This window comes from Lepidochelys olivacea (genome assembly GCF_965140295.1).
Source record: "Lepidochelys olivacea isolate rLepOli2 genome assembly, chromosome: 1".
NCBI classification, from domain to species: Eukaryota; Metazoa; Chordata; order Testudines; family Cheloniidae; genus Lepidochelys; species Lepidochelys olivacea.
Window position 1 is genome coordinate 141,230,554 of NC_140411.1, and position 15,716 is coordinate 141,246,269.

General features: G+C 46.6%; 1 protein-coding gene across 1 annotated transcript in view; it reads right to left on the minus strand.

Annotated features, from left to right (window-relative positions):
- Nucleotides 1–762: 762 nt before the first annotated feature.
- The window catches only part of RS1 (retinoschisin 1), a gene marked incomplete at its 3' end in the record, with an annotated part of 29,160 nt that continues 14,206 nt past the window's right edge, over nucleotides 763–15,716 (minus strand). The window contains exons 5-7 of the mRNA XM_084617551.1: nucleotides 3,953–4,094; nucleotides 3,166–3,361; nucleotides 763–915 (exon numbers count right to left, since the gene is read on the minus strand). Of these exons, the coding sequence (XP_084473677.1) occupies nucleotides 763–915; nucleotides 3,166–3,361; nucleotides 3,953–4,094 (491 nt within the window). The remainder of the gene's footprint in view (nucleotides 916–3,165; nucleotides 3,362–3,952; nucleotides 4,095–15,716) is intronic.

Here is a 15,716-nt window from a genome sequence, read left to right on the forward strand (position 1 = left end):
AGCATTTACACTGTATATATATTTGTGGGAGCAATACACATATATAATGAAGAGCTTGCTTTCATTATTTACTCATAAACACCTAAATGTTCAAATCACATTTACAGTTCATCAAATATAATTTTAAGCAACCCTCTAAACTCTTACTGAATACACTTTAAACCTCTAACCCATTTTTAGTAAACATAGAGTACAATTTCTTTTAATGTTACGCAAGAGGAGATTAGCAACTAAACTATATTATAACCAGAAACTGGAGCTGTGTGAAATCATATGCAAAGGTTTTTTAAAAATCTAATTAAGTCTTTGCTGGACTTTAGTTCCCAGATGCAAGTCCCGTTGGCATCAGTGGAAAGTGAGGACACACTGCAGCCCTTGTGAAAAAATATTGGTCTTGAGGGGGGAGATTTTTTGGTAAACGTTTTGTTCTGGCCTCTGGAATGAGGGCAGCAGGTTCAACATTTTCCTGCTCTGCTGAGAGCAGATGAAATTGCCCCAAACCTGTGTTTTCACTACGACAATTTCAAGACACAAAACTGGGGCTCTCCACACAGCTCAGCTCCTGAAATCAGTTTCAACAAAACTAACTGGGGCCAGATTCTGTTCTGACTTCCATCCTTGGGCAGCCCTATTGTGCAGGCTGCGAGTTGTTATGGTAAAATCGAGCCCATCTTTGCTACCCTCATCATTATATTTATTGTCTTTCTACATTTTGCTAGGGACTCTCCTCGCACCCCTTTGAAAACCACGCATGGTTGGACTTTAAGCACATTTACTCATGCACTCCAGCAGCTCCATCCTGATGGCAATGCGTACATGCCAGCCTAGCGGTATTAATCGGATGTAGCGGGAAACAATCGGAGGGCGCAGGAGATTCTGGACAATGGATGATCTGTCTGAGTTTCCATAGAAAACCTACACAACACCGAGAGACAAAAAGGCAGGTTAGCACAGAGCAGAGTGGGTTAAAGAGCTAGATCTCCTCCTTCCCCAGATTATGTGACAATCCATTTTCACGCTCACCAGTTCGCAAGCCAAGAATGTGAATTGCTGAATGACGTGGTGTGAAGTATGCACCAGGCAGTGCTGATGACAATATTGGTCATTCGCAACAAACCTCTTCCATTTCGACAGTGAATGGTGCAATTCTGCCTACTGGTTTAAAGTTACTCTAGCACCAAGTCAGCATAAAGCATCAGGAGTGGAGTTACAACAGTGTAAAACTAGTGTAAGTCTGGGGAGATTCAGACCTATTGTTCTTGTCCCCCCCCAAAAAAACACACTGTTTTTAAACAAAAGTGACCCAAGAAGGGCAGTGAAGAATTGCCATTTTTAATTCGAAGGGCCTGGTTCGCATTTGTACTAGGGCTCTTTGCCACCCCTCTGAAACACAGTAAAGATGACATAGTGTCAATGAGAGTCAGGCCACCTGTGTATTTTGGGAGAATGTGAGACATCTCCTCTTCAGACTCGGGGTGTGGATTGCATTCTGTGCTTTGTTCCCCTGCTACTGCAGCGCACTGGGCAGGTTCCCCTTTGCAATTTGGCCTGGCTTTGTCACACTGCCAGCTGCCGTAAGGGGTGTCACTGATTGTGTATTTAAACAACGACAAGGCTGAGCTCCACTTTTTTCTCAAAGGCAATGTTTTGAATGAGCGCTGCTCTGTGCAGCCCTATACATGCCCCGCTGCTAGCAGCAAGCTGAACAGGGAATGAGGTTGGCTTCTGTGACGCTCGGGGCTCCAGCTGGCCTGAGGGTTAACACAGCGGTGCAACACTTTCTGAAGATTGTGCCGGCTTCCTTGTCCTGCTGTACTTAATTTTGGAATCCAGTACCGCCATTAAAAGAAAACTGTTTGGCCTTCTAAAATTGTGCCAGATTTCACCAGATTTCATCACAAATCCCAAGATGTTCCTGGGGAAAGCATAACCTCCGGCTCCTGTGAAATTCCTGATCTTCACGCCCTACAGAGAGCTCATCCTGTGTACACCTGGTTCACACAAGACCCATTCAGACTCCTTTCGCTCCCTAGTTGCTGTTATGTCTGACTGCTTATATTACGGGAGTCCCTCTGACAAAAACTCCCAAATATTATTTGCTGTAGTGGCAGTCACTTGTAATCCACCAGCTTTCATCTAACGACATTGCCCTTATCTAACGCTGACAAAGTATTACTGAATGATCTACGTCCTCCCAAGAGCACAACGTTGAGGTCGGATTTCGAAAAGAGACTGGGGTTGTGATTGAAAAGTTCCTTACAGTGCCACCGATTCTACCAGTTTGCAAACTAGTCTCTGGACTTAAAACAGGGAATACCCAGGGTCCTGGTGGTCTCCCTCCATCCAATAGTAAGGGATCACTGTGTGGTTTCCTTTTGTTGTAATTAAAGTAAGATCTACTACAAGGGGTTCCTGCCCTTGAGGGATGCAGGCCTTTGTTTCCCTTCTTTTTACTCTGTTTTGGGTGTTCCTCTGTGTTTTCTCATGCCTCTTTATTTATATTGGTCAATTTGCATATTTATAGCTACGGCTTTGCTAAACAGAAAGTGGCAAGGGGTCAAATTAGTAGAGCTCCTGACAAGAGTGAGCATAATCCCAGTCTTTCCTTACCCTGCACGTACATGAGTTGGATTTCTCAGGCTGGATTCTCTATAATGGTACAAAGGAAATGGCTGCATAAGGCCAGCAGAGAATTCCACTGTAGGAGGAGAACTCCCTGCTGGCATAGCTGTGACAGATCTGGGTCCTGCGCCATCTGCCCACCCCTGTTGTAGGCTGGTGAATGGGTTGGGAAAGGACATATCAGGATGTGGTGAAGCAGAACTCTGCTATGCCAAATCCTCCACTGGTGGGGGTTCATTAAGATATGTCACACCAGAGGCATATCTTAGAGCTTCCTGGCAGTTTCTTTTAGTATTGCTGAGGTCTGGGGTTACAAACCAGCACTGGCATCAAGGAATGCAATCTACTAGCTAACACCCTTCCTTCCAGCTCTGAGCCGAGTGTAGGTGCAAGAAAGTCTGGCCCATAGTCGCTCTTATAACTTAATTTGATTTAATGGCACAAAGGGTTATTCTTGGTGTTCCACATGGGATATCACCCATTGTGAGCCAAAATCTGCATTTAGCTTAAAACCATTTTCACCAAAATGCTCCTCCCACTGACCCTGTTGTTTCCTGTCTGGTCCTTGTAGTAAATCCAGTTCAGATTCTCATCAGTCCTGTACTGCACACTGTATTTTGTCATCCACTCATCTGCATCACAGCGCCCCTGTGTGAGTATCCCGGAGATAACTTTGACCTCTTTCATGTCAATCTGCAGCCACTGCCCATTGTCTTGAAATTTGGAGAGCCACGCACACCTGTCGGAAGCAGGCAAATCAAAGAATACAGTACAGGTGTTAGTCCCGGGGGAATCAGACAGGAAAGGAAGGAATGCAAAGGAACTGATCCATTAAGGGTCAAGAACAAGAATTTTTTTCAATGACTAGTGATTTGTGGTACCTCCATGTTTAGGTGCCCAACTGAAAGCGAGCAGGTGGTCGGCACTTTCTGAAAATAAGGTGTCTCGGGTTAGGCAGCGAGAAACTGAGGAGTCCAATCACTGGTCATGTTTGAAAATCTTAGCACAAATCTTTTGGTCCGGGGCAAAACTCCAGTGACTACAGTGGTACCATAGTCTGGGCCTAAGACTCCAGCTTTTTATTGGAAAATGTACTAGGAATGGCCTTGGCGAGACGACATTCTCTGAAACAGATTCAGCCCTGGTATAAGCAGGTGGAAATGCCACTGAATATTTAAGGCACCTTTTGTTCCTCTCACTTTACTTCATTTCCCCCTTTTTTTTGCTTTGTAACGTTAGTATCAAGACTCCTAAAACTCTGCATCGTGCTTGGTTGAATTGCTGCACAGCACTCAACATTGTAATGCACTTGCAGGGATGTTAGGCTTACCCAAAACCCTGGCCATTAAGTCGGGCCTTGTTTGCAGTCCATGAAGTATACCATCCGGTGTACTGCTCTGAATTGGAGCAGCTTATCTGGTCGGAAGGAAGCGCTCCTGACTCAAACCCAAGGGGTTTATGATAGGGACACTCTGCAAGAGAAACGAGCAGTTTAATCCAAGGAAAGTCCGGCTGCTTTTATTGCCTGGTTTTGTTTGCTCAGAGTGTTTGTGGCGTGTGGATTCAAGCCGTGTTTTCACACGGTCAGCTCTCCTCTGGCATGGTGGTGGCACACTGTTAGGCCAGATCATAAACTGCAACAGACGCATGGACACCTGCGGAGCTGCAGGCTTCATTTCACTCTGCCACTGAGGAGTCTCAGCAACATAAAAAGTGCACAGCAGAACTCATGGGGAGAGGGGAGTCCCTTCTCATCATTTCAACTCTCTGATGCACTCATTTATTTTAACAACTCCTTCTTAACCTTGCACAGACATTGCACACCACGTCCCCAGTGGGGGAGGGGGTACATTTACACTGCAAAAGAAGACCTGCCGCAGCAAGTCTCAGAGCCTGGGGTCAACTGACTGGGGCTCACAGGGCTTTTGCTATGGGGTTAAAAATAGCAGTGGGGATGTTCCTGCTCAGGCTGAAGCCTGGGCTCTGAGATCCTTCCCCCTCTGGCTCTCACAGCCCTGGCTCCAGCCCAAGTCAGAACACCTACACTGCTATTTTTAGCCTTGTAGCATGAGCCCGAGTCAGCTGACCCAGGCTCTGAGACTCGCTTCTGCAGGATTTGTGAGAAGCACCCTAAGGTGGACTCATGGGGCTTTGCTTTCATGAGATTCTTCCTCTGACCTTGTGGGATGTTTGCAAGGCCTCCAGTTTTGAGCTATGTATAATAATCCTTCCGCCGTTGCTCCCCTTGCTGAAGGGGTCTTCTCTACTGAAGGATCCCCCTGAGGTTGCTTTCATTTTTCCACTCCTGCCTGCAGGATCTCATCCTTCTAGCTCAAATTAAAGTCTCTTTGGAACCAGTAAGGGTTACTCCCAGCTAGCAGAAGGGCTTTAGCGAGGCCAGGTGCAAGCAGACCTGCTTGGGCTGCCTTTGTCCCCCTGCCATGTTGAGGGCAATGGGACTATTTGCGTAAGAAGGTTCTAGGTGCTAAGGGCTGCAATTAGGACTCAAACCTGGCTCTCCCAGGTGCCAGTAATGCTCACACCACGAGGGCATGGATCAGCCCATTTACCGTGGGCAGCAGCACTATCCTCTAGAAATGGATTAAATCAATTCCAGCCCGTCTGCTCAGCCACCAACCTGGAATTTCCCAAGGTCAGAAGGACTACTTGTTGCTCACACGAATAAAAGATGAAATAGAAACGAAGAAAGAGGATGTGACAAACAGCCAGCACATCACGTTACTAACTGCAAACAGGAGCTGGATAGTTAAAAGAGCCTCCAGCTGCTCCCTCCTTCAGCCTCCGGCTGCCCCAGAGATACCCACCCACCCCAACTCTTCCTTCCTTCCAAGGCTGTTTTTCTCTGATGCTCTTCTGACACGAAGACCGTCTCCTTCCCTAGGGAGGAGGGAACAGCTGGGGACTCCCAAGGAATCGGGGAGACCAGCAAGAAGGAAGGGGTCTCTGCAATAGCACCACTGCTGGGCTTTGAAAGCTTTATGCAGGAAAGAGAATTCTTTATGAAGAAGCCTGTTCTCTCCTCATTCCCACCCATTGGGGATCTGCCCCTCTCAAGACCCCTTTCCTAGCCACTGCAGCTCCCTCCCTGGCCCCCTACCTCTGCTCACTGACTGCTTCCTGCAAAGACAGGGAAGGCACATTGGGACTCAGAGAGGAAGCTGAGATTGGGAACAGGAAAAGAGTGGAAGAAGCTCCTAATTTGACTGGCGTGGCTGAAAAAGGGAGTCAAACCCTTTGGTGGCATGTGGCGCTCTGTATTCAATGTTCCTTCCTGGGAGCTGATAATTCTGGGAAACTGGGGCATGGCGGACACTTTTCTGAATCACATTTGAAAGCACAGTATAACCCCTTAACAACAAATCTGTGTCTAACTGTATAATGCTCTTATAATGCTCTGTATTATGCTCTTCCAGAGCATAATTGGACTCTAGTCCCTATAGTACTTTTCCTACAGTCACTGTAGAGCAGTGCAAACATAAGTTCAATATCTCATTAACATATTTTGGCAGGTAAATATCTCATTAACATATTTTTCTGTTACAAACGAGTAGCTGCCATCCCTCCTTCCTCCAGGCAAGGAAATACCAGCCTATAAAAGCTTGTGGATAATAACTGAAAACATGAACTGCTTTAAATTCCAAAACTATGCTGTCAAGCATGTTGTGACAGACTTTCCTGCAATAGCTTTGGGCGCCTTTAGTGAATTGAGTTAGAGGATCTTTGAGATCCACTGTATTAAACAAATAGTTTTATGTATTATCATGGGCCGGGATTGATTGTTGGGGTGGGAGGTTGTGAATACTGAAAATGTAACAGACAAGCTCAGACTGTTGGGACGATACATGTGCAGTGGATTTCCTGGGACTACCTGGGAAGAGGTGAATGAAATTCCAAACCTCCGGTTATGCAACTCCCCAGCCTTCTGAAACTATGCCCTCACGAGAGGGTAATTATTTATGAATCACTTGTTACACGTGTGACACACACACCCCCGGAACGCCTCAGTGCCAACTGGCAGAAGGCTTCCCCGTACTGTAACTGACATCAATCTGATGCACTCCTTGCCCCAACAAGTTATTGTCATAATGTAGCTCTCAAAGGAAAAAATCATTGCAGGATGTGCGTCCAGCCTGTATATGAAAAGTTATAGATGTGCGCTGGAAATACGTTCTTAAAATGTATTTGGGAGGCAGTGCATGACCTCAGACTGCCCTAGACAAAGGAATGTGTATGTACCTGTCTGACCTGCTTGGTTACAGGCAGAGGACAATAGAAAGACACTTCCATGTAAGATGAACAAAGCCATTACGCTAGAGGAGTAGGGAAGAAGCCCATTTACAAACACACCAGGGGACAGAATCTGCACCCCAGGAAAACTTCCTGGCTCTTGAAACAGGGACACAGTCTTTGGGTAATATGGTGGGGGTGGGCAAAGAGACATTTTAGGGATCCATCACTGAGGGAATAATAGAGCATAGGACCCTTTGAGCCTATGAAAGCTGGACCCTCTTGACCTGAAAGGCAAGATACACTGGTAATTTGACATAAGTAAGAAAACTGCTTAGGCAAAGATTGTAATGTGCTTAAATGAAGTTTTAGTCACCAGAAAGGGTGTTGTGTTTTATTTGAAACCACACCTGTCTTACATTTGTGCTTAGTATCACTTATGTCTCTGTTCTTTGTTTGTTTTATTACAAAACCCATCTCGATGTTGTGTATTAACGGCAGAGGGTGAGTCCTCCGCCAACCTAACAGGCTGGTGCATACTCTGTCCCTTTCGAGGCAGCAAACTTAATAACTCCTGTGTGTGTCCAGTGAGAGGGACTGGGCACTGCTGGGTGACCTCTCTGGGGAACTCGGGTTTGCTGATTGCTACCTACAAGGCAAGGTGTGGACTGGCTGAGTCCTGAGGAGTTTGCTGGCCAGGCAAACAGCTGGGTGTGTCATGGGATTGACAAATAGTTTATCAGCAAAGCTTACTCCTGCTAAGGTGGTGGGGTAACACAGTGGCTTGCAGTTCTAGGTGTCCTGAGTGAGAAGTCACACCATGAAGTCAAGATTAAAGGCCCAAGCTGTATAAAGAAAAGGCTGAACTAGTCATGGGTTCTGGTTCTGAAACTGAGACAGTTATGAACTTGGGGGAAACCCAGTTGTGGGTTTTGAAGGACTGCCAGGTACTAGAGCCTGAGGCTGGAGTTGGGGTGATCTCTGGTAAGCTTTTTAGTGTGTGTGTAAGTTCTTTTATTATTTTCAATATGTTTTCTCTGTAGTGATTTCACCATAAGAATGAATATGTGTACTTGCGAAGAGCTGTGTGATAATGTGTAATTGCTGACACTTACACTATTTATAGCCTTCGGAGAGCAAGCCAAGCACAGACGCTGGCCTGTGTAGTCAGTCTGGCTTGCTGGGGATATTACAGTGTGGGCAGGGAGCTGTGCAGCCTGGAAAAACCCTGCTCAGGAGAGAGAGATGCGGGTCTCTACTGAACAGAGGTGATGGCTGAGGAGCTGGAAGCCTAGAGTGGGTGCCTTCAGGGAGCACTGAGGGGGAATATGCGTGCAGTTGCCCTGACCTATGACATATATGGTGGCAGCATATGTGAGCTCTATGGCAGTGTAACTTGCCATTAGTGCCTACTGCAGTGGAAGTAAGTAGCACAGAAGGGGGAAGCACAGAGTAAAGTTTTATAGTCTTCTCAGGAAAAGAATAGCAAAAAGAGAGGTGAACATGAGTTATGGACAGCTGAAGAAAGGTCAGCTGCTTGAGCTATGCAGAGAAAGGCAGCTCAGCACTGATGCGCAGACAAAGAAACAGCTAGTCGACTTGTTGGATTCTCAAGATCAGAAGAGGAACGATGGTCCAGGTTTGCAGGGAACATCCGGCCCACTGGCAGAGGGGCCAGCAGGCCTAGGAGATCTTGGAGCCAACTCCCTGGAGGGAAGCTGGGAAGAGGGTTGCCTCACCGCAACTGGGAATTTGGACAGGTCCACAGGTGGACCGAGAGAGGATTCAGCTGGAGAGGGACCAGCAGCATAAAGACCAGCAGCAACAGTCGCAGCACCAGCACCAACATAAGGGGAGTGAGGAGAGGGAAAGAATCAACATCTGCTGAAGATGGAGGCTGTGCCAGCGAAACCCTAATCTGATAGGTGAAGACAGACCCCACGTACCTGGCCCAGTGGGTGGCACAGACTCCAAATTACTTCCTCACTTTGGGGGGGGCTGGTGGTGACATGGATGTGTTTCTAGATACTTTTGAAATGGGGTGTGAGTTGAATGGGGGGGTGGGGCAGGAGGCCATGGTACGGTATCTGGCTCCACTACTGCCAGGGATAAAGGCTTTGGACATTTTCACCCTTATGGACAGAGGGGTCTCTAGGGATTGTTGCAAAAGTTTAAAGTAATCCCGACGTGTATAGGAGACGATTTCAGGGAGTTCAGAAAAAAAGGGGATATGAACAATGCTGAGGTTTCAACTCAAATTAGGGGTTGTAACCACAAGGCTCCTTCCTGGGCACCCCCTCCTGGCCTCAGGGATGTCCTGCCAGTGGCCCCTCACGTCAGTTTCCCTTTTGAGTCCCCAGTAACTCATACAAGTTTATCTTCTAGTCCATCAGCATAGTTTATTAACTAAATGTAGTGCAAACAGTCCATAATAAACCATAGTCCATATCACCCCACTGCATGTAGTTCTGATGACCTACCTTAATTCTCACCATACCCAGTGTCTTCTGCCACACCTCCGTCCCTCTGCCAGGACAGCCATCCCAGTGAGAGCCCAACCCTCCACAGCCTCTCTGCTGGGAGATAATCTTTTCTCCGGCAGCAGTTCCACATTCCCCCTGGCCCTCTCATGGTTACTCTGGGCCCAGCTGTCTGGCCCTGGAGAGGTCAGTGGATAAGCCCCTCCGCGGCTTCCCTGCCTGGCCCTTGGCTCTCTAGCTTCAAGCCAGCAGGCATCTCCCTGTCCTGCTTCTGCTCTTCCTGCCTTCAGCTCTCTCCAGCCCTCCTGCTCTGGCTCTCTGGCTTGGAAAAACTCTCTTGCTGCTCTCCTGCCTTCAGCTTTCTCTCAGGATCCAGCCCCTCTCACTCTCTCTGGCAGCTCTCCTCTCCTGACTGACTCAGTCTGCTCTGAATCATTGGATCTTGCTCACCAGACCTCTTAGGGGATGTCTATACTGTAACGCAAGCCCCGGCTTAGTAGAACTCAAGCTCACTGACCAGGGCCAGCTCTAGGATTTTTGCCGCCCCAAGCAAAAAAATTTTTGGCCATCCCTGCTTTTCTTTTTGTGCTCCCCCCGCCCCTGGCTGCGCCCCCAACCCCACCCCTTCCCAACCCCTTCTCCAAATCCCCGGCCCCACCTCCTCCCCCGGGTGTGCTGCATTTCCCCGCCCCCATTGCTTCTTGCGGCCCCCCCCCTGCAACCTCCCACCCTCGCTCACCTCCGCTTTGCCTGCTCCCTTGAACACGGTGCCACTCCACTTCTCCCCGCTCCCTCTCAGGCAAAGGAGAGGTAGCGTGCTCAGGGGAGCAGGCAGAGCGGAAGGGAGGGGGGTAGAGGAACTACTCCTCGCCCCTGCTCTCCTCCGCTCCACCACCCCCACCTCCCCCGAGCGTGCCGCCACTCGGCTTCTCCTCCCTCCCTCTCAGGCTTGCTGCTCCAAACAGCTGTTTAGCGTGCGGCAAGCCTGGGCAGGAGCGGGGAGGAGTGGAGCGGCGGCGGCGTGCTCAGGGGAGCAGGCGGAGTGGAGGGGAGCTGGGGTGGTGGGGGCACATTTCTAGGGGCGGCATGGCCGGCGCCGGGATGCCGCCCCTAGAAATGTGCCGCCCCAAGCACCTGCTTGTTTTGCTGGTGCCGAGAGCCAGCCCTGTCCCTGACCCTAGGTTTGTTAACCTAGGACTTGAGCATCTACACTCGTTTGTAACCCGAGGTTAGGAATTATTGAATTCTGAATCTCAACCTGGTGCTCCTGTGCCTACAGTGCGGGTCCCAGTCCAACCAACCATATCCCAGATTTCCAAGCATCCTCCCAAAATGCGGCCACTGTAGCCCTTAGCCTTTGGTGCAGAGTGGGAAAACTTGACTATCCCATAAATTTGCCCGTCCGGAGCACAAAGAAAGTCGCCTGTGGGATACTTTTGGCGGACTCCCAGAGCACAAGTCCAGTGGGGCTGCATCTACACTGCAAAGCAATAGGACTTGAACCCAGGGTTCTGGCTTGACTCACGCTCGGAATCTCTATCCTGTGGGGTGCTGGGAGCCTAGATCCAAGCCCTAGGTTAGCGCAAAGTGTGTGTAGACAGAAGGTGAGTTAGGCTTGAGCCTGAGTGATTACACTGCAGTGCAAACATATCCTTATAGCTCCCAGGTACTGTCCTGCCCTCTGAATGGGCCAAATGGGAACACGTGGACTGGAACAGGAGAGCTGCCAGTATCCAACAGTAATCAAGTTACCTTCCCGGTGTATGCAGAGAAATACCTGAGGAGAAGGAGGGTGAGAGACAGCCTTATACTGCAGTGGAGTGACAAGAACCACTGTTTTGAAGGGACTTCCCATTCTCCCAGTACAAAAGCCCAGGTCAGGGAAATAAGCTGTCTGCCTACCCTTACCAAGGATCCAGAGGCAGTACAGAGGCTGGGGATGGCAGGGTCTCCAGCCAAAACAGGGACACTGAGGCAGCTGCAGTGCACTGCCAAAGCCTATAATACCCACCCAAGGGTGGGAATGTCCAAGTAAAGTCTATGATAGCTGCTTGGGAGATGACAAAGGGAGCTACAGCCAGGAAGTGGGGTGAGCTTCTTATCACAGTGTCTGACTATTTGATGGTCTCCGGGGCGGGGAGAGGAAATTCTGCTTGACTGTGTGTAGGAAACAAAAGGCTCCCTCCACCCGCTGCACTGGGGTGGGGGATAGATAGTCCTTCCCCTCCCCTCTCCTCTGAGTTGCACAAACTTTGCCTTTTTTATGACATCAAAAGAAAAAAAATCAAAAGACAATGGAAATTAGCTTTCATCTCCCTTCAGGGCTGATGTGACCCACTGGCAGGAGTTAAACCATCTAGTGGGTTTATAGCAGTCTTCTTGTGATCAATTCACAACATAACCAGCTTTTCCACAGCATTAAAATAAGTTGTCCCCTTTGTGTAAGAAACCGCAAACTGAGACTGGACTTAAGTGGCCCCACACATTTACTACTTGGCAGGCTTATCTTGAACGTGAGGGATGGAAGACAGAACAATTTTATTTTTAGTAACACTAATCCGTAGATCACCCAGCCATAATACAATTAAGAGGTCACCTTCGGCTCTGGAAGACTGTCACAGACAGAGAACTACTCAACAGATGTCTGGAGGCTGCCAGGACCAACCAGTTAATTTATTTAATGCTGTTATCACTGACCTTAAGAAAACTCTTAAAGTGGTTATTGGAATGGCTCCGCCCACGATAGTTAAGCTTGTGAGAGGCAGTGTTGCAAAGGCATAAGGAGACTGACTGGGATAGCAGTGACAGCTCTGCTGCTCTTTGAGTTTGTTGTTTGTACAAACCGGCACAAGCTAAGTGGTCGTCATTAACACCTTTACATTTTGCTTTTGCAAATAGATAGTAAATAGATACGAAATAACGAGGGAATATTGTAGTAATATTAATTACTTGCGGAGTTGTTTGTAAAGACTTTAATGGGGACCACTTTTGCTCCCCTGAATGCTAGCCCTCATGGGCCTGATTCTCCGCTGCCTTGCACATTTTGTAGCCATTTATATCTGGGCAAAGTGAGGCTAAAACTCTGCTGTCTGAGAAGGTAGCATTTTCCAGTCACGTTGTGCACCTTTTGTGCAGGTGTGAATGGCTCCATGAGGTGCAGCGCATGGAGAATTAGGCTCATTATAAATTCTAGGCAGTTACATTATGCAAATTCTGTGTTTGTTCATTTGAACCCCAGCACAATTTTGTTATTTCTACCAGTGAGACTCTTTTTTACAGTAAAAGAGCCTTCTCGGTAAAATGATGTAATCTTTTATCATTCTGTTCTCCTCAGACATGTAAGTATGTTCTTCACAATGGAGCTGTCTAAATACAGTACTTAATTCCCATCGTACCCTCGCCTATGGTAGCCGTCAAACAGCCCTGATTTCATTCTTTGAGATCACAAGTTTGAGTGATAAAGGTATCTGTGTAGATACCGAGGCTTTTATAAGTATTATTACCACACAACATTCTCCATATTGCCAGCTCTTGCAAGTGACAGGATTTCAGGGGTTCTGGAGTCTGTCCCATGATGGCATGAGAGGCACCAGCACCCCTGCCAGAAGCCAGCAGAGTCTCTCTCTGCACTCGCAGTTCTCAGAGGAGGGAGCAAAGAGCCCAGCATCTCAGCAAAGTTCCTCTCCCTCACCCTCCTGTGAGAAATACGGACAGGACAATGCCCCTGCTTTCCCCCTCCTTCCCCCCCGCCCTCTGCAGCATCTGGCTTGGGAAGAGCTAGAGGGTGAAGAGCACCTGGAATCCACCCCCAGCCTGGGAAAGGGCAGTGAAGAACCCCAAGTGGAGCAGAGGTGAAGCTGGGTGTAGGGGCTGAACTGAGGGGGTGAGGGCTGATGGGGGGTGGCTGGACTGATGGCTATGCTGAACTGGGGTTGGGGTTGATGGAGGTGGGGGGGCTGACCTGAGGGACAAGATTAATTGCTGGGCATGGTATGGATAGATGTGGGGTGACCGCTCCTGGAGCAGGGGTCAAAATCACCTTATCCAATACATTTGAGAGAGTGGGCAAGACTAATTATCTTAGACCCACACACTGGGGATGGTAGGGGAAGTTCACAAATCAAAAAAATGACAGACCAAAACCACACTATAGTCTTCTTTTTAAAATGTTCATTATTTTTGGGCCAGTGTCAGGATTTTGAGATGGTTTGACTCATGATTTCTGAGGCTGGCAACGCTGCATTCTGATTAAAATATTAGAACAGTGTAATAGCAAAGCACATGCAAAATGGTTTAAGAAATGGCTAACTGATAGATCTCAAAAGGAGTTGTCAGTGGGGGATCATCACTGAAAAGAAGTGCTTCTATCTGGGATTGGCAGAGATCAGTACTAGGCCTGATGCTATCCAACCCTTTCAGCAATATGCTAGAAGTAAATATAAAATCACTGCTGATAAAATTTGCATTTGACACAAATGTTGGTAGCATAATAAACAATGATGTGGACAGAGCAATCATACAGAGCAATATGGATCACTTGATAAACTGGGAACATTGATACACAGTACATTTTAATACAGTCAAATGCAGAATAAAGTCCAGACCAGTAATATGTGTACTTGGTGCTTTAATAGGGCCAGTTTCACAAAGCTGAAAACAATTATTAGGCAAATTATCTGGGAGGAAGAATTTAATCAGAAAAATGTGAATGATCATTTGGAATCATTTAAGAACACCTTACTAGATGCCCCAAAAAGCAATTCCACAATTGAGCAAGAAGGTTATACTGGTTAAAAAACAACACCACCCTGCTTTAGAAGGGAAGGGAAGAGAAGTCAGCTATTAAAAAAATGTAGCAAATTGAAAAATGGGGAAGTTGATAATCATGAATATAAATCAGAAGTTAGGAATTGTGAAAAACAGATAAGAGAAGAAAGGAGGCACAAGGGGAAATCTATGGCTAGCAGAGTTAAGGACAATGAGAAGAAATTTTTGAAATATTTTAAGAACAAAAAAACCCCACAATATTGGTCCATTACTAGATGGAAATGATAGAATTATCAGTAGTAATGCAGAAAAGGTAGATGTGTTCAACAAATATTTGTGGTCTGTATTTGGGGAAAAAACAGATGATATAGCCTCATTATATGGTGATGATAACACTCTTTCCATTCCACTAGTATCTCGGGAGGATGTTAAACAGCAGCTACTAATGCTACACATTTTTAAATCAGCAGGTCCAGATAATTTGCATCAGAAAGTTGGCTGAGGAGCTTACTGAATCATTAATGTTGATTTTCAATGAGTCTTGAAGCACTGGGGAAATTCCAGAAGCTTGGAAGCTAAAGCTGTGCCAATTTTTAAAAAGGGTAAGTGGGATGGACCACAGTAATTATACGCCTATCAGCCGGACATCAGTCCCAGGCAAGAAAATGGAGTGGCTGATACAGGAGATGATTAATAAAGTATTAAAGGAAAATAATGTAATTAATGCAAATCAACATGGGCTTATGGAAAATAGATCCTGTCAAACTGCTACATATTTTTTTAGATGAGATTACAAGTTTGATTGATAAAGGTAATACAGTTGATGTAATATACTTAGACTTCTGTAATGTGTTTGACTTGGTACTGTGCAACATTTTGATTAAAAATATAGAATGATATAAAATTAACATGACACACATTAAATGGATTTAAAACTAGCTAACTGATAAGTCTCAAAATATATCTGTAAACAGGGAATCGTCACTGAGCAGGTGTGTTTTCAGTGGCATCTCACAATGATTTGTTCTTGGCCCTATGCTATTTAACATTTTTATTAAGGACTTGGAACATAAAATCATCACTGTTCAAGTTTGCAGATGATACAAAAATTGGGGCAATGGTAAATAATGAAGAAGATAGGACACTGATTCAGATCAGTCTGGATTGTTTGGTTAACTGGGCACAAGCAAACAATATGCATTTTAATAGGGCTACACGTAAATATACAAATCTAGGAACAAAGATTGTAGGCCATACTTACAGGGTGCGGGACTCTATCCTGAGAAGCAGTGACTTTGAAAAAGATTTGGGGGTTGTGGTAGATAATCAGCTGAACATGAACTCCCAGTGTGATGCTATAGCCAAAAGAACGAATGTGATCCTGGGATGTATAAACAGGGGAAATTTGAATAGAAGTAGAGAAGTTATTTTACCTCTATCTTTGGCACAGCTGCCACTACTGCTGGAATATTGTGTCCAGTTCTGGTGCCCACAATTCAAGAAGGTTGTTGGTAAATTGGAAAGGGTTCAGAGAAAACCTGCCATATAGTGATGGACTCAAAGAGCTCAATCTATTTAGCTTCACCAGGAGAAGTTTAA